General features: G+C 41.5%; 2 protein-coding genes across 4 annotated transcripts; one reads left to right on the top strand and one right to left on the bottom strand.

Moving 5' to 3' along the window:
• The first annotated feature begins 1,204 nt into the window (after positions 1 to 1,204).
• Positions 1,205 to 5,164, top strand: LOC125012557 (transmembrane protein 252-like). The gene is made up of 2 exons (XM_047592555.1): positions 1,205 to 1,804; positions 2,184 to 5,164. The coding sequence occupies exons 1-2, from the start codon at positions 1,536 to 1,538 to the stop codon at positions 2,440 to 2,442; spliced, it is 528 nt and encodes a 175-aa protein (XP_047448511.1). The 5' UTR covers positions 1,205 to 1,535; the 3' UTR covers positions 2,443 to 5,164.
• On the bottom strand, positions 4,543 to 26,124 carry pgm5 (phosphoglucomutase 5). Of its 3 annotated transcripts, none has more exons than XM_047592551.1 (12): positions 25,984 to 26,124; positions 25,500 to 25,812; positions 23,787 to 23,949; positions 23,520 to 23,666; positions 23,254 to 23,379; positions 22,971 to 23,161; positions 21,746 to 21,900; positions 15,516 to 15,631; positions 11,730 to 11,865; positions 10,915 to 11,098; positions 7,313 to 7,450; positions 4,543 to 5,323 (listed from the first exon to the last, which is right to left on the bottom strand). In XM_047592551.1, the coding sequence occupies exons 2-12, from the start codon at positions 25,755 to 25,757 to the stop codon at positions 5,234 to 5,236; spliced, it is 1,704 nt and encodes a 567-aa protein (XP_047448507.1). In that variant the 5' UTR covers positions 25,758 to 25,812; positions 25,984 to 26,124; the 3' UTR covers positions 4,543 to 5,233. The 3 variants fall into 3 exon arrangements, with proteins under 3 accessions (XP_047448507.1, XP_047448508.1, XP_047448509.1); XM_047592552.1 differs by having other exon boundaries at positions 25,500 to 25,800; positions 25,984 to 26,092; XM_047592553.1 differs by having other exon boundaries at positions 25,500 to 25,785; positions 25,984 to 26,092.

The raw sequence follows: 26,124 nt of genomic DNA, 5'->3' as shown, positions 1-26,124 counted from the left end.
GAGAAATTAAAAGAAGAAAAAAGTTGCAAAGATGCAAAAGGAGAATTGGAGAAATTGAGAAAATACATGGATATGTAGAAAAAAAAACGTTTTGAAATGGTTTAAGTCATGCACTCTACAGTAGTTCTGTTCTGTTTAATGGAAACAGGTTTATGGAAAAAGTATGTCATAACTTCTGGAGTGTTCTGCGTCAAAGCACAGACGGCTTTGAGACAAATGTTGTGAAACACTGTCACACTGGCATGGACTGCCTGACGATGCACAATATCACTTGCAGCTTTGCGCCTGGTAATGATGCGAAAGCGTTGTCACGCTCATCAAATTATGAATGCAGTTCTCTACATGAGCATGGATCTATCTAAGATAAGATAAGATAACCTTTTATGGGTCCCGCGTTGACATTTAGAGCAGCAGAGGGGATGGAGCAATAACAAACAGTATCGGCGGAAAATTAAGAATGAACGTTACAGAAGAGAAAAAAAGGCAGAAATAAAGACAGCAGTGGTATTTAAGTGGCTCTAATGTTAGCAACGTACAAAGACTGAGTTCAAAGATTGTAAATTAATTTCTCTAAACACGAGTTGCAATGACACAGTTGATTCACTTCTCGCATTAAATATTGTACAATACATCCTTACATTGTTACAGCACAGATGTTTTACTTTATTTAAAACAAAAATTCAGGCAATTAACGTATAATGAAGTTAATAATGTATGAGATAAAATGAGATCAGGGTGTCCAGTGGTTAAATCAGAGGTAACAAATATATTTTATCATATTTTAGAAGAAAAGAAAAAAGACTGGAGTACGTATCATGTGAGGAGATACGGCATGTCAACATCTGACATAGATATATGCAGAATTATTGCATAAAATCTATTTTCTTATTTGAGCATGTAAAACTACTTTAAACTACTACAGCAAATAGATGAAGAAAGGAAAATGGTGTAAATAACAACAACAACAAAAAATAAGTTACAGGGTTGATATTTGATGCACACTTTTTTTTTATTCACACTTCTTTAAGAGTTTTTCTGTCCTCTTCTTGCGTTCTTAAACATCTGGAGTCCTCTCTCAACCATGTATAAACAGCCCATCCTTCAACATGTGAAATCAATTCAGTTATATGGAGTCATATCGAGACCAACCCTTAGATAACCCACAGCATATGGTGGTACAGTATTTGTTGTCTCACCCGCTTTCGGCTCGGAGGAGGATTATTCTAGCTGCCTGCCTCCGTCCTCTGTCCTGACCACACATTAATACCGTGTTAATATACAACCGAGGAGGCTGGAACCTCACTGCCACTTCCCCTTTTGTTTGAAGAGGCAAGGCAGCTCAGACGGACAAACGCACACTGCTGCATTTGCTGCTACTCAATCTTGGCGTGTTTACTCATACCACGGCTGGCGTTGTCTCGTGCTGAAGAGATCTCTGAAGGGGGCACCCCAAGACTCTGCAGACTTGTGCAGAAATAAAGGAATAGGCACACAAGAGCTGCAGGAAAGGAGGCAACAAGTGAGGCTGACTGATCATGACCACGAAGAAGCGGCTGTGGTCCTTAGCCCGCATGGTTCTACCTGGGGTGGGGTTTGCGTTGACGTGCATCGGGGCCTATCTGGTGTCCCGGCAGAAGGACTTTAAGCACCCCTTGACGCTCATTCCCGTCTACATCGTGATTGTCTTTGGATTCATTTTCATGATGCTGGGGGTCTTCTGGACGATCTGCCACAGCATGAAGAGCAAGGTTTACCAGAGGAGTAGACAACCTGAGAGGCACATGCAAATCTTCACAGTTGAAAGGTAAAAACCACCTATGAGAGCTGATGCTCATGTATTTAAAGTGTTCCTGTGAAATGAAGACAAAGGGAATAAAATGCATCATTAATATTAATGATAATCAATGTTAAAATAACCTAAGTATTGTAAAATAAGGGACATTTGAGCTCTGTTCCTTAATAGTTGCAACATATTTACTATAACAACTGAACAAATTGTGATACGAGTGTAAAAGTATGTATATGTTTGATGGAGGTTTGCATTTTGTTTCTGCACACAGTCTTTGAACAGAGCTCGCCTTAATGCTCTATATAAACACATTTCAGCTGTTATTCCTTTTTAACAGCATTTGTGTCTCTGTAAAACGAAGCTTAACCTAGGACCACGTTTTTGCCCTCTGCAGGCCGCGCAATTCTCCTCCATCGTACCAAGAGTCTCAGGCCAGCCAAGTCTGTCCCGGGACCCCCCCTGAGTTTGTGGTGGCAGTCGACGGGGTGGACGTGGTGGTGGGCCTGGCTCCTCCGCTCTACAGCCAGGACAGCTCAGAGGCCCCGGACTGCACGTGGAGCTGGGAGCAGCCTCCGCGGTACAGTCAGGTCGAGCGCATTCAGCCGGGACAGCTGCATGCGGGAGACCGGAGGGAGGTCGTGTCCTCGCTCTGAGGGAACCACAGGTGTTGTGTTTTGGTCGAGAAAGGGAGGGAACGCCGACTGTTGAGACGCACAACTTCTGGACATTGGCTTTCTGTGTTGTGTGGACCACAGAGACCTTAGCCTTGTCCCATGAACGCACATCAATGGTCTGACTGGATCCTGTGTTGACAGTCTGCTTTACGCCTGAGGTCACAACCTGAGGTCACAGAGGTTACAGGCCCTTTGTGAGGGCTGGAGGAAAACAAAGTTTTGGGTCATTGTTTTCCTCCACTACCGAGCTGCAAAACTCATAACAAGACATAACAGAGGACAACAAGTTATTGGGTCTGTGGATTATTGAACTGACAGAGATAACCTTTTATGTGTCTTCCATTCTGAGCGCTAGCAAAAACAACCGATGTGTTTACATGTACCACGCAACTGAATGTATTCAAGTCTTTTGGGAACACTGTGTTACGTATTGTCAATGTAATATTAAACGTGTACCGTCATTACATTGTTTATGTTGTAAAGCCAGCATTTTATCGCCTTGTTTGTACTATGAATTACCGGTATGTATGTGCACACTCACCTGACAGTTTATAATAATTCATCAAGGTTTTTTTTTAAAGAGACGTTATCACTATGCGGTCTGATAAAAAGTCTGTGTACAATGAAAACCATGAATGGTTAACTATCTTAAACAATTCAACAACTGGCCGCATCCATGGCCACCGTTTCCACTTGAAAACAAGCTCCCTTAACTGCAGTAATAAAGCAGAACAATAAGTTGTAAATAATTAAAGTAAATATGAGATATGACAGCAATAAATCTCCTGACCGACTACAACCATCGATGCTAGACTTTACATATAGAGCATCGTTCAACCTTGGCAGTTAGGATTTTTAAATTCCTTTACTTATTTAACCTGTACTGAGTTGGGTAATTGTCATTACGATCACAACCAAGGCAGAGTCGCTGGCGTCTGCCTCCATACTCAGATTTCTAGTGTGCATACATCAAGTGGAGCTGATCCTGATTAATAAAAAAACTATTTTCAAGATGGTAAACAAGGGACAATCACACAAAGAACAAAACCACAGTAAAAACAGACGATCACTGCAAACTTAAAACTGTTTAAATACTTGTACTAGATGGATTTATACATAAAGGTTTCTGATTTACATTTGCATTAGTCCAATAGTGTGCCTTGTCACCTAGAAAATGCACCAATGACTTGGTTACGAATATAAATTGTTTTCTCGTCCCATTACTATTTATTGTAATAAATGCTGTGATCCAGTAAAACAACATGTGACTGAAGGAGGAAAAAGGTATTTTAGATTAATTTAGGTTGAATTTACACATGCTGTCAAACCTTTAATAAAGAAAAAAAACAAACAGTTCTAAAACACAACTGGCAGCACACTCTCCTCTATAAAAATGTCCGTGGGGCAATACCTGCAACTTCACAGCTTATCCGTTTTTTGCACATCATAAATTAAACTGTGTTCGTTGGCGCTGTTTTAATTACAAAGACCCTTTGGTGGAACATATGAATTTAATCATGTTAGACACTATTTCAGCTAAAACATGAATCATCTTTTGAGCAACAAAGTCAGAGCTGGTGAACTACCGCGGATCCTCTCCCAAGCTCAGAAAGAACCCCTGACATTATAAAACAGTCAGATGGGGCAATAACCTGTAATGGCTGACAGGAAATGTCTGAGTGACTGAGTGAACACATCCTTGCGGATATCCACTGGCATATTCTCAACTCGTAATGACGGCTATCAGCGTGTTTACGAGTTCCTGCTCTCTGTGTCTTATTCGGGCCGTATAAAGATCAGCCTTCTTCATTCCTTATCTCCCCGCAACACCGCTCGACACATTTCGTGCTCGGTTTCAAAAGCACGTGCTGCGCTCTGCAACAGACAAAAGCCTCCCTTCTTTTCCTCAGGGATGTTCAATCACCGCATGATGTATGGTATCAGCGCAACACCGTGCGCTTAATTATGAAGAATTTGTTTAATTAAAATCCAAAAATGCTCTGGGGCAACATATCTCGCTCTGATGTGTTTTTTTTTTATTTGTTGGACCTGTCCCGTTCATCTAAATAAGGCAAAGCATTACACACAAAAATGTTTATTTGGGTTTTTTAAAAAAAAGAAAGAAAGAAAGAAAAGAAAAAAGAGCGGAATTAATATATTCAAACTCCAATGAATAAAATGAAGGGGGGAAAAAGTAAAATCTTTTTGGAATATAGTATTTTGTTCTTTATTCCTTGTCTTGTCAAGGCAGTCATTTTTAAACTTTTCACTTCACTACATTGTATTGCTTGTGGTGCAATGTCTCCTTCCATTTATTTATTTTTCTGCTGGAAAGTTATTGCGACGTATGAGAGGACAGATACATATGGAACATGAACGCTGAGCTGTGACATAAGAGCAGGTGAATTTAAAAAAAAACACAAAAAAAACGTCTTGATAAAAGCGCAAACATTAACAGCCAGTCTGCACATTCACAGTGTCTACTGTTCACACACTTTTCACTATTTATTCATAGCAATAATTAAACGGCTTCCCCGGTTTACAAGCTTCAAACAGAGGGAGAGACGTTAATTTAGTTTTTGGGAGATAGACTCCAGGAGGAAACATTCGGTTTAAAGAAAGTGGAACATGAGGCTGAAGCTGCAGAGATCTGATTTTTTTTACAAAAAAAAAGAAAGAAAGAAAGAAAGAAAGAAAGAAATGCTGGGGAAAGGGTATTTTGAAGGCATTTTTTCGTCAGTGTGAGCAGGTGGATGCATGTGTATTTTGCTCATGTGATGACATTCGGACCACGGCGTCCTGTCCTCTCGTGAATGTTGGAGATCTTCAGGGCGATGGCAATGAGAGGACCCAGCACCACCTGCAGAGAGAACAAACACGACTCTGTTCACTGCCTCATTTTGGACAATTAGGGACAAAGTGTGGATATTAATCTGTACGAGATTGATCAGAAAATAAATTAAAACACCAATTAAATTACTCTCAGTCTACGCTAAAAAAATATCTAAAGATAAAGCCTTTCAAACTAAACTACTGCAGCTGGTTTTTATTATTATTATTATTATTATTTTCAAGTAAACATTGGCCTGGTCTTTGTTTTGTTGCGTAAGGCAGCACATAAAACACATACTCATCATGTGAGGCCGAGAAACACAATGCAGATAAACGGATTCCTGAGTAGATAACCAAGCAAGAATTCTGTCGTCTTAGACCTTTAAAAACTGCTTGGACATCTAAAAAATTTTATAGAGGCTTTAGCCTAGTTTTTCAATCACTTGTTGTACCTCATCACAGACAGTTCATTCAAAAAAAATAAAGGTACGGAATCGAAATCAGCCGGGGGAAGTTGCTGCGTTGCACAATTTAAACTAGATTAGGTGGAACAAAATAAGCTTTGAAAAGATGTCTCAAAATAAAATCCACTGAATCTGAAGAATGAATGACTGACACAGTGCTGCATGTACTGTACATGTGACTGACAATTATATAATGGCATGACTCAGGGGTTTTATGTTGCTGTTTTGCTGGTGCTATTTTGAAACCTTTGTTATGAATGGGCCTTGTGTGAAGAACCTCAAACGCTCATTATATGAAAAGCAAACTTAATTATAACGTGACACACCAACAGCGCGGATTTCACTGAAGGCGTGCAGTCTGCGTACAAACACACGTAGCCCGTGGCTTTTCATCTTGGCTCAGAATTGTCAGTATAAAAGTATATGGAGTCCTTCTAATCTATCTGAAAAGCATGAAGCGTAATCATGCATGTCCCTCACTGGTGATTCGTACGTGTCTGGTAAGGGGCAGAATGATTAGATGCTGGATTTATGATCTTATTATAGATGATCCACAGGTTCAGTGTAGGCCAAGAGCAAAAACAAGGACAATAACGTACGAATGCTACAAATAACAGAAATGTTTTGACCCAAGGTTAGCAGCTAAATCAGGTCATGTAGTTAGCTCAAGTGTTCTGTTCACTAACAGAGGATGTTAATTCTGCATATCTTGGTCCACACTTGAGTAATAAATATAATCATCCAAATGCTAAAAATGTATAAACACTTTTGATATTGCTTCTCATGCATGTGCTGAGCAGAAGATTTCCATTCTTGCACCTGCAGTCTACTCAAATCCATTTGGCAGCATTAATGCTCCGATTAAATTGACCGGACTATGACTATGCAGGATAGTGACATCGCATATGTGCATATCTTTTTTGATATGCACATACAGTATATATATATATATATATATATATAAAAATAAATTAAAAAATAATTAATAAATGAGACCGTCTAGTCATCACGTCTGCAGCTTTACAGCCCTCGGCTATGTTTAAAGTACACTACCTATCCCAACATTTAAAACCACATGTGCAGCTGGTTGTTCCTAACCACTCCAAAGTCTACAGGTCAAAAAGCCCCAGTAGTATCGCTTGAGGTTGCACTACACGCCGTTTTGTCTCCCTTCAGTTCAATCTAATCTCAAACCCCGGATCAAAATTTAACAATTTGAAACTGACAAGCTGAAACAACAGCTACTTTGGCTGTGTGTTGCATTATTTATTTATGTAAATAAAACTGAATGCACCCTCTGCATATTTCATCTTTATTGGATAGAATGTACAGCATATATTATACCGAACAGCCTCGTCGTAAAGCGCCTCAGCAAATCTTTTTTATTGTGATGAAACTGGCTGAATATTGCAGATCGAGATCAGTGTCGGATAAGCGCACACGTGAAATCCTTGAGAGCAGAGTTTAGGATTTCCTCAAAGAATCCAAAGTATTACATCACGCACACACAAACACAGTAAGAGCGCGGACATGCCCTCCCAGCCTCTCTGTACCTGTGTCTCTCTGTTGTGTCTCTCGGGGTCCCTCTCATAGCTCTCGGCGTACAAGCGAATGGTGGAACCCACCCCTCCGCCGCTCCCGCCCAAACGAAACACCAGGCGGGAGGCGTCATTGAAGACGATCCTTAAACCCTAGGAGCAAACATTTTCATTCGTTAATGCAATGATTATTTTTTCATTGATTTGTGTTTGCCTCCCTCATGAAAATGCTGAAATTAATTGGAAGTTTACAAAGAAAACAATTGCATGCTTTATCATGCACACAGACCCACAGAATTCTTATTACAATGACCAGTGTATTTAAACAGAAATAGGGTCAATTCATTTTGTGACCGTCAGCTGAATCATATATAAGCAAAATTAAAATTAGTTCTACAAACCACGTACATTCACTCACTTGACAGTTCATTTGGTACACTAGTGAAAACAAATGCCTTCCAATTCAACAGTCTTGCACTAAATCTAAACTTCATGAAGTTTATGGTATTGAGCATTTGTTTAAAATAACTGAGAGAGATGGCAGTAGTAATGTTGGATTGTCAGTGATTTAAGTCAATGACTGAACAGCTGAATTACCACTTTTCTTGCACCTGTTCTACACAAAGTGACCATTAAACCATTCACAAATCAGTTGTAGTGCTGGGTTGTTATATCAGAATGTATTCCTTTTCAATAGTGTACCTAATGAACTGGCAAATTATGTTTTTAAGTATCAGACCTGTATTCAAATGTCTAATCCTATGATGTGCAGTAACCTCTAACATCCACTTGGTGTCAGTGTCACTGTGCGTTTTGTCCCGACTGAATTCCTTCACAGTGCACACAACACACTCACGTCCCTCTTAGTTATAATCTTAGCTAGAATATAAATTTAATGTATTAACTACTTCAGGTCAGTTCGAGAAGCTTTATGAACTTATGAAGAGGTCGTATCTGTTGTAATTCCACAGTTTCCTTATGGCAATGATCAAATGTCACATTAATAAAAGCCTAACTGGCCTCTACTCTTGACTCTTCAAACTTGACCAAGGCGTTTTAAGCAAAAACAGGATATTGCTGCATTGCGGGAGCAGCTACGTCTCCATGTGAAAGATAAGAGACGGCTTTCACTGATGGATGTGTGACTCTTATCGGCCCTGAATTCCACAGTAGTGTCTCTTTCCTCATCCCAACAGAGTAAAAGACAAGCTCAGGGGAAAAGACAGCAATACATTTTGAGGAAAAAAAAAAAATTGCCTGAGACCAAGACTTTTTTTTTACAGGTTCATAGAAGAAATGTTCCCACCACAGGGCCAAATGTGTCCGTCAAAAGTTTGGACACGCCTTCACATTGAATTGAATGTGAAGGTGCGTCCGAACATTTGACTTTTGGTAGAGCATGTGTATTTACTTTTAAGTGTAGCACGTAACAGTTACAGGAGAAAAAAGGTTGATTAGCGCATCAGTTTTGTTGTTTATTGGTCATTAAAACTAAAAGGTGAGCTTTCAGTCTGTCTCATTTCCCCTAATCTGACTGACTAAGGAAGGATAACATGTCAGAGTGCTGGCCGGGAGGGACGGCGATAATGAGAGATGTCCGTCCGTCCGGCTGTCTGTCTGTCTGTCTGTCTGTCTGCCTTTCTATCTGCGAGTGTGTCGGCTCATCTCTAACAATAGAGGAGCAGTTATCAGGGGGCTGACTAATGCCTGTTAAAAACACTATCCGCTTCAGGGCTCAGAGGCCCTGAGTGGAGCACATACCATCTATAAATGATGTGCGTTTGCAGTCACCCGTCTATCAATCCATCTACCCAACAGCTATGCTGAGGTGTTCTTTTGTCAACTAACAAACTAGCAAAATCTGTTCAATCAACTTTGGTAATGAAATATGGAAAAAGTTTTTTTTTCTTGTGTGCAATTACTGTTGAAGATAAAACAATATTTTCTTTCATCAAGGAGTGCTTTCAGGTGTGAGATTGTGTGGCACAGCTGGAGAGTGTGTACTAGAGAGTAAGTGTCTTACAAATGTTAGCATTGCACCCTCAGTAAGTAGTTCTTGGTTTTACAACAACAAAGCAGAGGTCCTGCTTTCTCCTTGGATGTTAAAACAACAATTCGAGATGCGGAATGAATTCAGTAGCCAGCAACAAAAGTGCGCCATGCCACTGTTGTGTAAATCCCCCACAGCTTTGTCCTGTGCGCTCGTGTTTGTGTCTGCATGCCAACTTCTCCCCCTTCAAACACACTTGCAGTGGAGAGGCCGCAAGTGAGACGACAGCTGATATAATTCCGTCCTGGGAGGAATGCGCACTGTAATAACATTCACCAGGGCGACTGGGACGCTGAGGATTTAGCAGCATTTTGCGGTGACTCACAAAGTGTCTGTAGACCTGCAGTTTCCGTGGCAACACAGCGGAGTATTCACAGCGGGATAGAGGCAAACGTCGTCCCTCTTTTACGTTGGGACAAAGACGCCACCAAACAAATGCGCTCACACTTGTGCACACGGACAACTGGAGAACTGACACTCCAAAAATGACAATGTGTGTGCGCGTATGTGGTATTAGGCAGGGCAGAAGCCAAGAAGTGTTGACGCCAGGGCCCAAGTTTCCACACACTTCTGGGCAGGACAGAGGAGTCAACTGGTTATATTTCAAAAGAACCAGGGGGAGGGAGAGAAGGAAGGAAGGAAGGAAGGAAGCGGGGAGGTTAACTTGACCTCAAGATATCAGTGTTTGGAAGAATCTATGATGTATGTAATGTATGTGTATACATATGTTTATATTTGAAATGGAAGATGGACTGTATTGTCCAAACATGGAAACACTCTAATGAGACAACACTGGAGCTTACTGGGTGGTCTGGTGTTTGAAACAGACAGAGGAAGAAAAAAGCGATGTCTTCACCAGACTTGACCTGATGTGAACTGATGTGTAGCAGGTTCTGGGTCACGCTTTCTAGTCCACTTCACTGTGATGTTAGGTTTATCCAGTCTTAGGTAAGATACAAACTTTAGACCAAAGAGACGTAGAAGTTTACCTACTTTACCAAGAGACCTAATAATTTAAAGTGCCAATGTGAAGTGTTTCATAATATCCATATAATATTCACACAGTAAATTAACACAACACTGAAACTACAAGGACTGTAAACCAATATCATTTGCTATCATAGTTACGTACACTTCAGTTGGCTGGCGCTTGCATATGAATCACAAACAATGATCACTATCTACAAACAGTTTATGCCCTTAAAGTACCTTTGAATGTATCTTACACGTACCGCATAGCACAGCTGATGCTTATTAGCCTTGTTGGAGGAACACAATCACAGCTAGCACATACAAGTGATAACTTCCTATAAACACTGTACTGTCAAAGTACACATGGTAAGAAATATCTTGCATGAAAAGCAAGTTCTGTATAGCCCAACAGTAAAATGTTAGCTTTGTGTGCCAGACAGTACATAAGCTTTAAATGGCTCCAATACAGCCCACAATCAAATTAAGTAGGGAAAGATTTAAGTTCAAAATTATTAAGGAAATAAAGCATCTGCTCGTTTGTACTCATCTAGTTCTGTCACTTAACATCTTACTCTGACAATCTTCCCACACTGACCTGGTTTCGAGCCACTGTTCCATCCACCGGGTCAATGTACTCGAAGTTGTCGGCCCGTTCCACGCTGTATATGTGGTCCCCGACAGCAAACTTCTGGCTGGTGAACGCTTTGTCTGAGATTACTCCTTCTAGATCCCTCATCAGGTAAAAAGCTGCACGTGGATCCAAGCCTTCATAGTCAAACCTTATAATCACAAGACCCAGAGAAAGAAATCAACACACAGTTACACATGCAGGAAATGAAACCACATCCGGAAGATAGCAAAGGGAATGCTTTTTATTGTCCCTCATATATTTGAAATCTTTCAGGCTCTTCAACTATCATTTGAACCAGGTTATGGTCCAACCGATGACAGATGTTTGTGTTTTGGGCATCTGGTCCTTGGCCTGTCATACATGTCCTCTCCATCTACGTGTTGTGGGAAATGTGCATCAGTTTAGAAAGCTCTCTGTGGGAACATGAAAATCTGCAGCAACACTCAGTGGGAACATTAACTGTAGGAACTATCTCTGCCTCTCACAGGGGAGAGGTTAAAATAAGAACAAGTGACAACCAGTGAGAAGCACTGGAAGATAAACAGATGAAGGTGAAGGCTTGGGAGACATATTTGGTAGGGACTGTGATGAAGAAGATATAATTCAAGTAAGTCTCAGGGAGGGTTGCAGTAATTTAAGTAAATTCAGCACTCAATCATTTAAAGTGCTGTAATGAAAACACGAGGGACAAGAAGAGCAGCCAGTTAGTTCAATGGACAGACGTATGGAAAAGATCCGACTGAATATATTTCAAAGAAATAGCTCGGCTATTAGGTTACCTGCAGAAATAGTTGCGTCCAAACTTGGCCCAGTGCTCTCTGACAATCTGCTCCACGCCTTGTTTCCTAGCTGCCATGATGGACAACCACACCAACACTGACCACAAGCCATCTTTCTCACGAATGTGGTCAGAGCCTAAAGGAGAAAGAAAGCATCAAAACATAAACATACTCTTACTTTTTTGGAAATAAATGTATGTTTGTTTTTAAACCACATTTGATTGCTTTGATTGCCTTGATTGCAAAACTATGAAAAAAAGGCTTAACTTAGCACAACAGTTAGACAGAAGGGGACACAACTAACCTGGCTCTGCCAAGAAATAATCACCCATATAAAACAATGTCATAAAGAGGCAGAGCTTTAGAGATGGAGGTTGACAACATATCCAAAAAAAGAAAGCTGGAGCAAAGGCAACTGGACGTGTATGGCTCCATTGAGATGTTTCTCCACTCATCCAAGTGGATGATTCAATTCAAACTGATGAGAAGTTGATGTTTCTTTTAATAAAGTCCTTGATTGCCCCTGAATAAGTCTTCCAATTACAGATGAGTATCTGGTTGTTAGCAGTCATGTGACTTTCCAGTGGGCATCAGCCTTATATTTTTCAAACTCATTTTGAAGTGAACAACCAACATGGACTAGAGGCAAGACCTTTAAGAAACCCCCTTATCCTAACCCTAACCATCCCTACTAAGTGCCTAACCCTTACCCTAATCTTAACTAGAAGTGGCGGTGGAGGTCTAAGTTGTTGAAGATAGGCCCAAAACATGACTATTTCTTTTAAAAATCGATATTGTATTGGAAGAAAGAATATCCTAACCTATCCTAATCTTAATAACCTAATTGCAGTAGTTACCCTAAAACCGAGTCTTAACCTTCAAACAGCCTTTCAAAGAAGTGAAGACTGGCCAAAATGTCCTCACTTTGCACAGAAGTCCTCACTCGGATGGTGTAAAACTCAAAACTGGACCTCAGAAAGATAGCTGTACAAGAACAACTCCCCCAACACACACATGCACATGCACACGCACACATCTATCATCCCTTACCCTAATCATCTCAACTAACAATCATCCTAATCATACCCTAATCCTAACTGTAACATCATTATAGGTCTTAACCCCTAAGAAAGTTGTGGGGCACAGAAAAATGCATCCACACACACAACATTGCCCCACAAGGTTAGTATTCCACAAGAGACTGGCCCCCACAACTTAATATAAACCAGAACATACACACACTTAAACAGAGGCACAGATCACACCCTGGGTCTCCTTCACTGGGGAGCTATCAGTTTGTTTGCAAAGACAGCTGCACAGTAAAGGTATCTGTTAAGGTTAAGCATGTGTTAGTAATATTTTCCTGCGAGTGCTTGACGTGGGAAATGCTCCAAGCTGTTGGGCTGAATTATAAGTCGCATCTATATCTTAGAGAAACTCAACAAAAGGAAATAAATGGGAGTATCTATTATAATGTACATTACTCACATACGTACGTTTTCTCACCTAACACTGAAAACGAGAAGTGTAATATCAAACTCCGCGCCTGGCTCTGGACAGCTGTTAGGAAACTGACAGTTGTCATTATGTAATCCCTGCCTCACTGTCTGTCGCCCTGTGTTTGTGTCTGTTTGTCCCTCATCCTGAGAGAAAAGGATACGGAGGCGTTCACCTAATAAAATAGATTTAAGAGTTGAATCATCATCGTGCAACAATATCTCATCAATAAACTTACAGCTTCTGTTTTCGGCTACTAGTCTGCAACTCTTTGACCTGTTTCTGTGGCGCCATTAAAACACAAAGACAGGAATGATACTAGACCTCTATCAAAAGGCATTCAAAGCTTGTGTGCAAAGAAGCACTAACAACATCCATGCAGCAAAGTCTGACACTTCAACTAGCTAAAATTAATACCGTTCATGCTATGTGTGTCTTGAGAGTTGGTAATAAGCTCTGAGAGTAGCGAACAGCTCGGATGATTTACTACACAGGGCTCCCTCCGAGTTTTTTGCCTTACATGGATAGACAACGAATAAGCTCCCATAGTCCTCTGTGCTCACTCAGCCTCTGCTCCTTCCCTTCCTCTCTTCCTCCTCAATACTCTTCATATTTGGCCTCACTCTCCGACCTCTCCTCTCTTTCCTACAAGGTTCTTTTCACTTCTGACATTTTATATTAAGTTGTTTTTTGTTGCTCTACCGTGCTGCTGTATTTCACAAATGCATATGATTATACTACCAGACAAGGTAAAAGAAGCAGAAAGAAGCAGAACTATGACATGTTGACGATTGCAAGGATAGTATGGATAAATGGTATGATTTAAGCACACAAAACGTTATATTCTGACCATGTATGTGCGTGTCTGCGTTTGCATTCATAAAAAACATTGCCACCGAAGGCCTGTCGGAGTGTTGCTGTGATTCAGGGAGCCCCCGTCTCCTTTTATAGCAGAAGAATGGAGATTATTTACACATGCAGTCAGGGTCACAGCCCTCTCTCATCTGTTAGACGGCTATGACTGGAGTTACATGAAGTGAGGATGCACTGCCTACAAACCTGGACCTGGAAGGGACTGGAATAATAGGTCAAGACATTAGCATGTAGCTACTCCACTCTGTTATTTGAGGTTTTAAATGTTTTCCTGTGGGATTGACCCCTGCACGGCAATTGTTTGTCTTACCTAGCAACAGTATTAAATGAAGTTGGAGGACTTCACAAAGACTAGAACCCATCTGATTGGTGGTCAGCAGACCAATCAGAAGGCAAGCAAAGGGACAATTAGAAATATTTGCTGTAAGCAATCATCACTGTTCATGGTACAGTTTAGCTTTAATCAACTCTGTACCACTCATCATCTTCATTATATTAATGTTGTTTTGTTCCAAGACAAAATTGCTAAAACTACTAAAATAACACCCAAGTTGTGGCAAAAAATAATTTCGTTATACTTGTTGACTGGATGAATTTGTTAGTTGCATGCTAACCTTAAATCTGACGAAGGTTTCTAGACCATAGGTCTTCGGCAGGGGCTACGTGACCCCCAGGGGGTCTATGGAGGTACTGCAGGGGGGTCGCAAAATCTTTGGTTGATTAGAGATTTTTTATACATATATATCTTTTTAATTTTCCCACACAATTGTCCCCCTCAAACACCCTGTTGCACATGTTGAAATTAAAAAAACAAATTAACCTGTGTATTATTTGAATATCTTAATATTGAATGCAAACTTATAATAATAATGTATATTTATAAATAACACTAGGCCGAGTTTAATATAGAACACATATAGTAGGTAGGGGGTCCGTACTTAATCTCTCCATCAGTTTGGGGGTCCTCGGCCTGAAAAATGTCGAAGACACCTGCTCCAGGCCATGACGTTAGCATCTTTGCTAAAACTGAGATTGTTTTGATCCCTGTGTGCTGACTTTTTTACCTTTGGGTATTCAATATAGGACACATTTGTTGCTTGTGAGTCCTTCATGCACATTAACAGCTACAGCAGCAGCTGGCTAGCTGAGTCCTCTAGCGATGGCCTTGTTTGCAGGCAGCTCATCAACAGTTGCTGCTGAGGGGAGGGGATTTCTCAGTCACACACCCACTCACATTTTCCAAGCCAGTCCAGAGATTTGAATCCGTGACCTTTTCTTCCCAATCTGACAGGCTGCTCCTGCCTTGAGTTTGTATTCGTTAGATTTATGTATCCTGAGTTTTTGGCCATCTCAAATCTCTCCTTATGAGTGGAGTGTTCTGTTGTTTGGATTGCGAGGGAGCACGCCAGATCATACCTGTCGCAAAGCTCTCCTCCCCGCAGAGGGAACAACGCCCAGAATCCATCAGGTTTCCAAAGTACCTCCAGCCTGTGGGAGCCTCGTACAGTGCCAGTTTCATGGCCTTGGCAACTCTACAAGCAGTCAGAGAATAACAGTGAGAAACAAAAACAAACCTAACACTCACAGTATCACCCACAATAAGCACACAATATATATATTTCATCAACATCAGCCTCTCCCTGTTCTGATATTGAGATAAGCTTACGCACAAATACTCTGACCTTTGAAATAAAGTGCACCAAATGCTGCATGACAAGCGAACTTTGCCGGCAGCTCATCCAATAACTTAATAAGGCAAAGGCAAGTGGAACAAAGTGAGTTAACCTTTTAGCTGATGTTTGCTTTGAAGCGGAGCCATGTCCGAGGAGAAGGAGAGGTGTGTGCAAGCGAGTGTGTACATGAACACAATTGTAAGGGTCATTAAAGGGCAAACAGAACAATATGAAGGGGGCTGCAAATGAACCTGCCAGAGGGTAAGGTGCAAATAAAAAATCTCTTAAAACCTTTTGGTGCAAACCTGCAGAAAATTATGAAGTGATTCAATTAAAATGACATTTAAAGGCTTAATTTGTTGAACAATCAGACTATGTATTCCTTTAAAACTCTATAAAACATTTTAGTAACTTCAGATTTTACAGCCTACAACTGTTTTGGTTATGCGCTCATCGTTCTGGCAGCATGCTCTACTTTTCCAGCAACAGTAGCAGGTGGCTCTACGCAGAAAAATGGAAAGTCAGCGCCAAACAACAAAGATTCACTGGAAGACATAGCAGAGAATCTAAGGAGCCACATGTCTCCTTCAGGCGTTATGAGCTTTGCCATAAAAAGAGAGAAATTGGGATTCCCAAAGACTAAAATATTATAAAATAGAAATGGTATTGCATCACTTTTTCCATAAGAGTGGCAGTGTGGAAAAAAACATTTAAACTAATGCTGGTGATTCATCAAAAATATAGTTTGTTGTTGTTCTGGACTGGCTCTGTTGAGAACTGTGAAAAAAAAGCAGGGCTAATCAAATCGTTTGGGGCGAGCTTTGTTTAGTGATGGATGGAGGAGTAACAGTGACATAGTCATACATGTTAAATGACAAATGTTTAAAAAATATATAAATACAAAATAGCTCTGACTGGTTGTAGGACTATCGAGATGTGTGTAGTGCTTGAAACGTGCCTCATAATTAAAATCCAAAATGGCGCGTTACCAAAGACGCAAGCCACACATTTAGCTAGCGAAAATGTCTCGCCAGACAGAACAAACAGATGATAGCTAGTGGAGAGCAACTTTAGTTACTGTCTCAACTTAAAAAGTGATGTAAACACAATTCCCAGGACTCGGCTAAGAATTACTGGACAGAGTATTCAAACCAACATAACTGATGTTGATGTTGCTGGCAAAGTAACAAACAAACGTATAAACAACCTCAAATGCTTTTTGCAGTGTGGCACTGGGGGACTTTGCAGCACAATGTATGTGACCGTGGGTGGGTTTCAAGGTTTTTAAGTGGCGGCGTACACATCCACATAATCACCATGCGTATAAATAAACCCCGCAGTGCCCTGTGCAGTTGTTTACACAAGGACGGGATAAATTACCAAATAAGAGTAAACCAGCTTTATTCCCCTCTGGGGAAACAAGCACTGGAACGGAAAGCCTGGCATTCCTAAAAGAAAACAGAAACCCTGGCCTTCTGACGAGCTTTTGACGTTTTGGACTGCACGTCCTTTGGCCGACATATGCACTGAAACTGGACATGGAAGCACAAAAATGAAAGGAAAAAACTGAAATGTTTTATCATTGCACCAGCTGAGTTTCAGCTTAACAACACACAAACCCACACAGCTTTCATGTATACCACACAGACCCAATGTGGACAACATCACACGCAGATATACCGAACAATGCCACAAACTAAACCACAGCCAGCAGTAAAGCAAGGTTTTAGATCCACTTGCACAATCATAACTGGAAGAAATATATTTAAGAAAGATACAGTACATCATCTCAGGCTTCCAAGGTTTGGTGGATGTTTTTCCAAAACAAAAAAATGTTGGCTGACTCTTCTACCAAGACACAAAAGTGCTGGCTGACTCACACAACTGGAGACACAGGGAATGAACTTGGAAAGTTTCTATTTGGGTGTGTGATTCCTTCCCTGTGTGTAGGTGTGACTTCTCAACTCTAAGGCTCTTCTGTAATCTTTGTTTTTTGTGGCTAAAGTATAATATCTACTGTAGGTAATACACTGATTGACCACACAACCCTTCATCTATGTAACTTAACTATGCCTTTAATGACTTATTTTTAAGGTTGGAGTTGGAGAGCTTTAGAGCAGATCCTTTTTTTTAAAGATTTGGATGGATGACCAGTCATCTGAAATTTCATAACTAGCCTCAGATTATATGTACACTTTCATGCATCTCTGTGATTCATAATGAGACAAGACGTTTCTTTGCATCCCTGAAGTGTAATATGACCAGCTTTCGGCCTTGTCTTCATATTTTACCAAACATAGCATCCAGCGTCCTCACTCCTCACCTCGGCCTCTGAGGAGAGCTCATTGTGGGTTTAGAGGCTTAAGCTGGCATTCAGACAAAGCACACAGGAGTTTTACTCAAGTTTGACCTGAAGCAGTAACTGGGTGGAGGCCTGTTGCCTGCGCAGTCCTGCAGTCCAACTCTGGGAAAATACTTAAGATGATTCCTGAGAGTAGTCATAGTTGATATCGACATTGTTTTTTTTTTTTTTTGTTTTTTTTTGTGGAGTCAGTATCAAAATACCAGTGAAAGAGACTTCTTTGGTTTTCCAAAGTCGTGTCAAAAGTGTCTTTACATCTAACAATAGTACGCCACTTGTTGGGTGAATGTTTAACTTGGCCACCTTCAGCATCTTGCTTCCTGTCTAAATATTATTATATAATACCGCATATCACAGTTTAACCTTAAGGAAAGAAATACACAAAAGTAGACCCCCACTAAAAACTGAACTGGCACGCTTTTATTCTGATAAGGAACCTGTGTTGAGTTCAAATAAGAGTGAATGTCTAAAACCAGTTATGTCTATACACTGATTAGGTGTAACATTATGACCACCTGCCTAATATTGTGTAGATCTCCCTTGTGCCTCCAAAACAGCTGTGACTCATTAGAGAATGGACATGGGCCTTTTGAAGTGTGTAATCTGGGAACAGGGGGGACCTTTGGGTCCTATGGCTTGAGAAATGAGTGCTTGTGCCGTTTTTCATGTTTTCTGAATTGTTCCTACAGTTTTTGTGTGTGTACCTGTGTCAGGCTTCATCCTGCTTTCAATGCTCTGGGGTGAGGGTGTCTGGTTTGGTCTGGTCTAGGTGGGTGGTACATGCCTAGGTGACATCCACACAAATGCCAGGTCCAAAAGTTTCCCAGCAGAACACTGCATTGTCACAAGATGTTATTTACTTCTCCTATCAGCGGTTTTAATGTTGTGGCTGATTGGTGTACAAAGCACTGTGAATTTTTCTTTTTTGGATTCTTATCCATCATGCAATATACCAGGGAGGCATCATGTCACGCAGCCAGAGTCATAAAGAACTCCTTTTACTGCATTACAACACAAAATTTGACCTTTTTGCCGCAGTGCTAATGAACAGTACTTCATCCTGGTAACCCTCTCCTCTTTTCTCACAACATCCTCCCATCTCTGGAACTGCTAAAAGCGAGGCAGATGTTTCCTTTACCAAAGTTTCCCTCCCCATTTCCTTTCCTCCCTTGCTGCACCGGCCCTCGTTTTCGATGTGCGCAGAGAGACCCGGACGGCTACACAACACGCAGCCCAGCCAAGAATGATAGATTTAACACCTGCAGCCGCAGCCTCCTGTCCATCTGAATCCAATCAATTTTTCCCGCACGACAAAGCATCCTCCGCCTTATCTGAACGCGGCAACGTCCTCACGCCCGCTGTCATTTTCCCACATTTCCCTCTAGACACACACATCTACATGCTGTATATATACACCATCACATTTATCAAGGCTTTTATAACACAGCTTGCTCCGCTGTGCATAAACACGCAGCGAGGGAGGGCGGCTCAGTCTAAACACGGAGCGCGCAGACACACAAAGCAGGGCCACACAACTCTCCTAAAAAGGCCTACACTTGGGCAGGCTCCAGAGGTCCAGCATCAAACTACTAAGCACTTCAGCACTTCCTGGGGTTCGTCAAAGACATGCAGCTATGCACGTTAGCGGCGTGTTCGGGACTAGAGTGGAAGTTGTGAAGCTAAGCGTTGAACAAAGTGACCCAGCGACATGTCTGTAACAATCATAGAGGTGGGTTTATTTTGCATGAGGCACTTAAAGCTTTAGTGTAAAGGAAATTAAATAAAATGTGACATTAATTAATACATTTCTATAATATACGGTAAAATCTTTGGTTTAAGCGTTGTTAATGAAACAGGTATCATTCTGTAAGCTATTGCAAATTGCACAATTGAGTTTCCAGGCAATCCCAGGAATTAGTGCAATACAAAAAAAGGCTACACACCGAGGAAAAAAAGGGCAAAGATAAATGAGCGCGATATTTTTGTTGATGAAAAGTCTGTTTTATCTACAGCAAGTGCGTGTCCTAGAGGAGAGGTCGGTGACTCATGGTTGCAGTGGGCCATGTGACACTTGTTTCCAAGATCCTAGTCGGAGTGTTTCTTAGTCGGGCAGGGTCGACATGAGAGGCCGTGTAAGAAAACCTTTCAAGCAGCTCCTTCAGAGCGATCCGTACGGCTCAGCATCATAAGACTCAGCCTGAGGCAAAGACACAGTACGTGTGTGGGGGCGCATCAGTGCGCACACGCCCGAGTGTGTCGGGTTCTCTCCACAAATAAAGATGACCAGTAATTCTGTGATGTAACATCCCCGCTTCATATATCTTACACATCACTCGTGGCCGTGACACCCGGCGAGATCCTGACCGGCTGTGAGATCACAACCTTAATGGCTGCCAATGTTAATATACAGCAACGCACGTGCTGTATCCATTTCCTTCTCTTACACACACATTCAATTATTAAAACAAAGATTTTGACAAACAAATCAACTCATAAGAAATATTCAAAGAAATCTTATTAGTCTAATCTTACAGATTATAATTCACTGAAGAAACCCACCAGTAGAGGAGTAGTAAAGTGCTCAGGGTCTATGATAAATACTGGAGGTCAGGAGTTCAGAAAATAGTTTATTCAGGACTGTATCTACTATTCAGAAATGAATACAATACATTTACATACTTAAATTTAGTGACTAATTGCGGAACAAATCCAAACAGTGGAAGATAGGGGAAGGAACTATCCACTTAACTGAACTCGGTAAGTGCGGAAATATACACTCACTTGCCAATTCATTATGTACACTAAACAAAGGCATGCCAATATAACAGGACTGTGCAAAATATCAGTATTTGTTTAAATTAAAGGATTAAAAGATTTAACTGTGTTGCCATTTTGGAGACTGTGGTTTGAATTGCATTTTGGTTGTGCCGACATATGTTTCTATTATTTTGACGACCCTGTTTTAGTCAGTGGGTTGGGCTAAAAATAACAGTGCTTAATTTAACCAGGTTGAACAACACTAACTACATCCTCCAAAAATGATCACACGGTTGAATTACCATGAACTAGACCAAATTTATATGAATGACTTCATAACTAGCCTCATGTAAGTCTAATTTCATCCCATTTCTTTCTCTTTTTTTTTTCTGTTGCACATCAGTGTGATGAACGACGAGTGTAATATTGACAGATTTGCGACTCAGCTTGATATTCTTACCAAACAAAGCATTCGGTGCAGGGCTGTTATATCACAAGCAAGTGTACCTAATGATTTGGCTCGTCAGTGTACAAACACATAGACATTCTAAACTGATCTTTTCTGGTTCCCTCAGTGTAAGTGAGCTGGGATCTTTCGCACTGGAACAATGTAGGCAATGATGACTTTATCTCTGATCACATCCTCTCACTCAGCACCCCTTGCTCCGCTCTAGGCTTACATAACTGACAATATTTATAGTGTGTGTGCCTGTAAGGGGGGAGGGGGGCGTGTATGTGATCTCAAACTCTTATTCATTGCGTGTGTCATCCCTCTCATGAGATCAGGTGGCGGCAGTAGTTTGTGGAAAGGGACTGAGTGGTGTGACCTATTTGTGTGTGTGTGTAAGTTGTACCTGTCAAGGGCGGTGCTTGTGGGCATACTCCGGGCAAATCCTTTGACACCGTGATGTCTGAAGAAGGGGATGGCGGAAAGGTTGGCAGCCATGATGGCCACAGAGTCTGATGGGTTCACGAAGAAGCCGTTCTCTCCGAGGATCATGTACCGGTCCTGAGGACATCATACATTAAACTATAACTTCACCTAGTTATTCATACTTTTAAATGAGGGGAGGCTTTAGTAATAAGCGGTTACAGTATAATGTGACAGAGAGCACAAGAACGAAACGTCCATCCATTAAGATTAGAACCACTGGTGGTAATCACCGTGAAGATACCAATCCTTGTGGGAGGAAAGGAGCAGGTATGAGGTCATTCCCCTGATGCTACGCTAATTTACTTAGCAAAGGGCGTGTACGTATACAGTAGAAATGTCTATTCGATGACAACGTGGAAAAAGTGAGCTGCTCGTCGGATCATCTTAGATTATTTCGCTGCCATTGCCGTTCTTCCTGTTATCAACGTGCAAACAAAAACAAATCACAAATAAACAAGGTTGTGGCTGGTATCTATGTGCAGAGGTTAAATAGGAAACAAATAGACGGTTTAGAATAAAACAGTTATAAAACAGCATAACAGTGCAGGGTGTAAATTTACATAAAAACCTCACCATTTCGGTATTTAAATACCCATGACCCTTAAATCTTTAAGACCTACATAAAACTCATAGCATCATCGTTATTGTTCTGTCTCTATTTTATTATTTAATCTAATTAAGAAGGAGGGGAGCCTCTTTCTAATGAAATATGACTATTAATTTAGGTGCAAGTACACATTGTTCTGCTATAAAACTGATGGATCAGCTGGATCGTCTCCAAGAACTCTAAGAACTTTTTATAAGTGCGCGATCTCCCGAGTGCTGCCTTCCAGGAAAATCCCCATTAGTTGAGCAAATGCACGGAAATTTTATTCTGCAAAAACTTCCACGCGTGAAGTGCAGTTTGTTTCTAAGCAGTTACTATTTTTAACAAAGCTGCTGGTTTGTAGTGCAAGAATGGGGTTAAGTATCTTTCATGTTCCCAGTTATTTGTTCTAGTTATACACCGGTGCTTTAGATATTTCAGCTGTTGCTTTACTTACTGCCTTGAGAACTGGGACAGAGACGTATGTTTTCTAGACACAATTTTATGACACTACAGGATGCGAAATTTGTAACGATCCTGGATTCAGAGCATTCCTCACCCCATCTGCATCAAATGCGGCTCCAAAGCCAAAGTCGCCTCCTTTCATGGCATCTACCAGAGAGGTGGCATAAGTTAGGCTGGGCTCGGGGGGTCTGCCGCCAAAATCCTCCAGGGGGACACAGTTGACGGCAGAGTTAGCAGGGGCTCCGAGTTCATCACACAAGATCCTACGTACATACGGGCCCATCACTATAACACAAAGAGAGGAGAGGCGATTATAGCTGAATAATCTTCACCTTCATTAGACTTCATTAGAGCTCATTGTTTGATGACAACCTCACCTCCATTCATAGCATCTATGTGTATCTTTAGCTGACCAGGTCCTGTGAGGAAACTTTTAATGGCAGGGAAGTCAAAGATGCTTCGCAGTAGCTGTAGATACACGTCGACCGAGTCTACAATCTCCACTAGAAACAAACGATTATTGATGAGTGACAAAAGGGTTGTCAGACAGACAGCGGCCAGTGACACATTATTTCCACAGCAACGATGGACATTCACTTGTAGAGATGCTCCAAAATTCAGAAAGGTTTTAACTCAAAAGTACCTCTGAACGGTTTGAACTTGTTTTCCAGGTCAAACTCTTGTCTTCCCAGCCTAGAGAGGTCAATGCGGAGATCCGGGCAGATGGCGTACTCCTCGAGTGTTCTGCTCACCTGATAGATCCTCTCCATCACAATGTCCGGAGATGGGCCTGTCATGAAAAATAACGAAAGAAAGAAACATCGCAGACTCTCAACTGCTCTCACACTCGATCCTTTGACTTAAGACAATTTCAATATGCTGAAAGAACTTGGAAGAAGCGAGTCCTCACCTCCATTTGCCACATTGAACTTGATTCCAAAGTCTCCACCAGGGCCTCCAGGGTTGTGACTAGCCGTGAGGATAATGCCACCAATGGCCTTGATCTTCCTGATGATGCACGACACGGCCGGGGTGGACAGGAGCCCATTGTGGCCGATCACCAGACGACCAATCTGCACAGAACATGTTAGCGTGGAGTGCTGTCAGTACTTCATTCCAGGATGTCACCTACTTTGACACCCTACTGTAAGATAACGTTTAAAATAATTCTCTGCCCTGACCTGAAAAAGTTCAAGAGCACAGTTTTGCTCAGAGTGACAGCAACGCCGGCTCAAGGCATCTCGTCACTCTACAAGTCTGTCTGCTTTATAAAGCAAATGATCTCCCTCAAGGGGTTGCCTAAATAACAGAGCTGAGCTCTCTATTTATACTTTGTATGCTACTTATAAAGTGGTAATACCGCCTGCATCCCATAATTCCCCTGCATATCAGTTACTCAAAATAAAAGTGTTCTCACTGGAGAAGAATTTCTTCTTCTGGCATGAGTGTATCCTCCTAATATCCGGGATGTTGCACAAAGAATACACAAGAAAAGTGAGGGGAAACCCTTGGAAATACAATCTGTCCATTTATTCAGTGAATGAGGGAGAGTGAGTGCATCTGGGTCGGCTGTTTGCAAGTGTTGCCACTATCCTTTCAGTTCTTTGCCACTCAGCATGACAGGGGATCCCCAGCATGTACAGTTTGGCCCTGGAGAGATGGAACAGCGAGGCGGGGGCAGGGTGGCATGGGCCAAACGTAGGCAGGAAAATAGAGCAGGATGGATGGAAGTGCTGATAAGGCTGACATCAAGAGACATTTGGCTGGGCCAGCAGAAAAAAAAAGAAAGAAAAAAACGCCAACTGATCTCAAAAACAAATTATATTCCCCTCAGATTTTCCTTTGGCACCGGTCCAAACCAATCACCAAGATCTCACACTAGCATTTTTAAAAGAGTTGCTGGGATATTTTTTTTTTCCACTTCTCTGTCTCTCTTCACTCTGGCTTCCTGTTTTCATTCGATTTCCGTCATATTTTGGACTAGTGACTAGTTTGTCATTGCAAATAAAGAACAACTATTAAGGCTATAATTCAGATTTTACACCTTGACATAAAAAACGTCTCATTCTGAGTCATTCTATGCTTTCAACAAGTGTCTCTAGCGCCCCCTAGTTTGTCTTGACGGTGACATCCAAAGACAAAGTTTAGGTTTTCTTATGAGATAGGAGCTCAGAGCAGAAGATGTATTTTTAACGACCTGTAGTTGTTTTAAGCGCCTGAAGACGTGAAGCGATTAAAATAAGTGGCCTAATTAGAAAAAATAATCATTTTTATTTATGGCAGAATTATGTTATTTCATATTTGCTTCACTGGACAGTAATTACTTCAGATTCATCCTCTGACCACTTGTTGGACTAACAATCAGCTTAAACTTAAAGGTCCTGAACTCAAAATCGTATCCTCTTTTCATTTTCATGACGATTCTTGCAAGGTTGTTGAAATCAAATATCATATATTTGTGTTACTTTGTCATCCAGTGCTATAAAACTTCTGATCTCACTTTTTATCATTCCCAATTAAGATCAATCAGCTTGAAATGTCATTTTATTTAAGAATACAAAATTTGCACAATGCACATGTACGGCAGCCTCTGCAGACTGATGGTCGCCCTCGCCCTTCTTACCCCGTTTGCAGCTGCCATCTGAACTATCACCTCGGTGGCGGCTCGGCTGAAGTAGCGGCCGTCGCTGCCCACCACCATGGTGCAGCCCTGTCGGTCTCGCAGGTCGATGGAGGACAGCAAGCTCTGGACATAGTTCTGCAAGTAGTTCTTCTTCCCCTCGAACACGGCCGTCTTCCTCCGCAGCCCGTTGGTACCGGGCCGCTGGTCGTCGAAGGGGGTGGTTTGGACCGTCAACACCGGGATGGGGTTCGTCTCCATCTTCCTCCTCCTCCTCCTCGCAGGGGACCTAACGGGAGGATGCCTGTCAAATAAGCTGAAGTGAGGTCTGAAGTCAAACGCCTGGACGGTGTGATGTTGTCGTGAAGAGTTGACAATCAAATTGTGGATCCTGTCAGCTTGTAAAGTGAAGTAAATGTTGCCCTCCCAACAGTCTCACACAGGCATGAATAAGAAGAAGAGGAAACACCCAATGAAAAGTCCTCACCTCGACTTTGCAGTAAATTAAAGCCAGAAGATCTGCATCCCTCTGAACTGACTGAGCCAAACTCTCCTCTGCCGTAGGACAACTCCCTCTTTTCCTAATAAGCCCGAACAACTGACTGCAAGTTAAAAAAAATCAGGGAGG

The sequence above is a fragment of the Mugil cephalus genome, chromosome 8 (assembly GCF_022458985.1).
Source record: "Mugil cephalus isolate CIBA_MC_2020 chromosome 8, CIBA_Mcephalus_1.1, whole genome shotgun sequence".
Taxonomy (NCBI): domain Eukaryota; kingdom Metazoa; phylum Chordata; class Actinopteri; order Mugiliformes; family Mugilidae; genus Mugil; species Mugil cephalus.
This window is presented reverse-complemented; position numbering and strand designations above follow the sequence as displayed.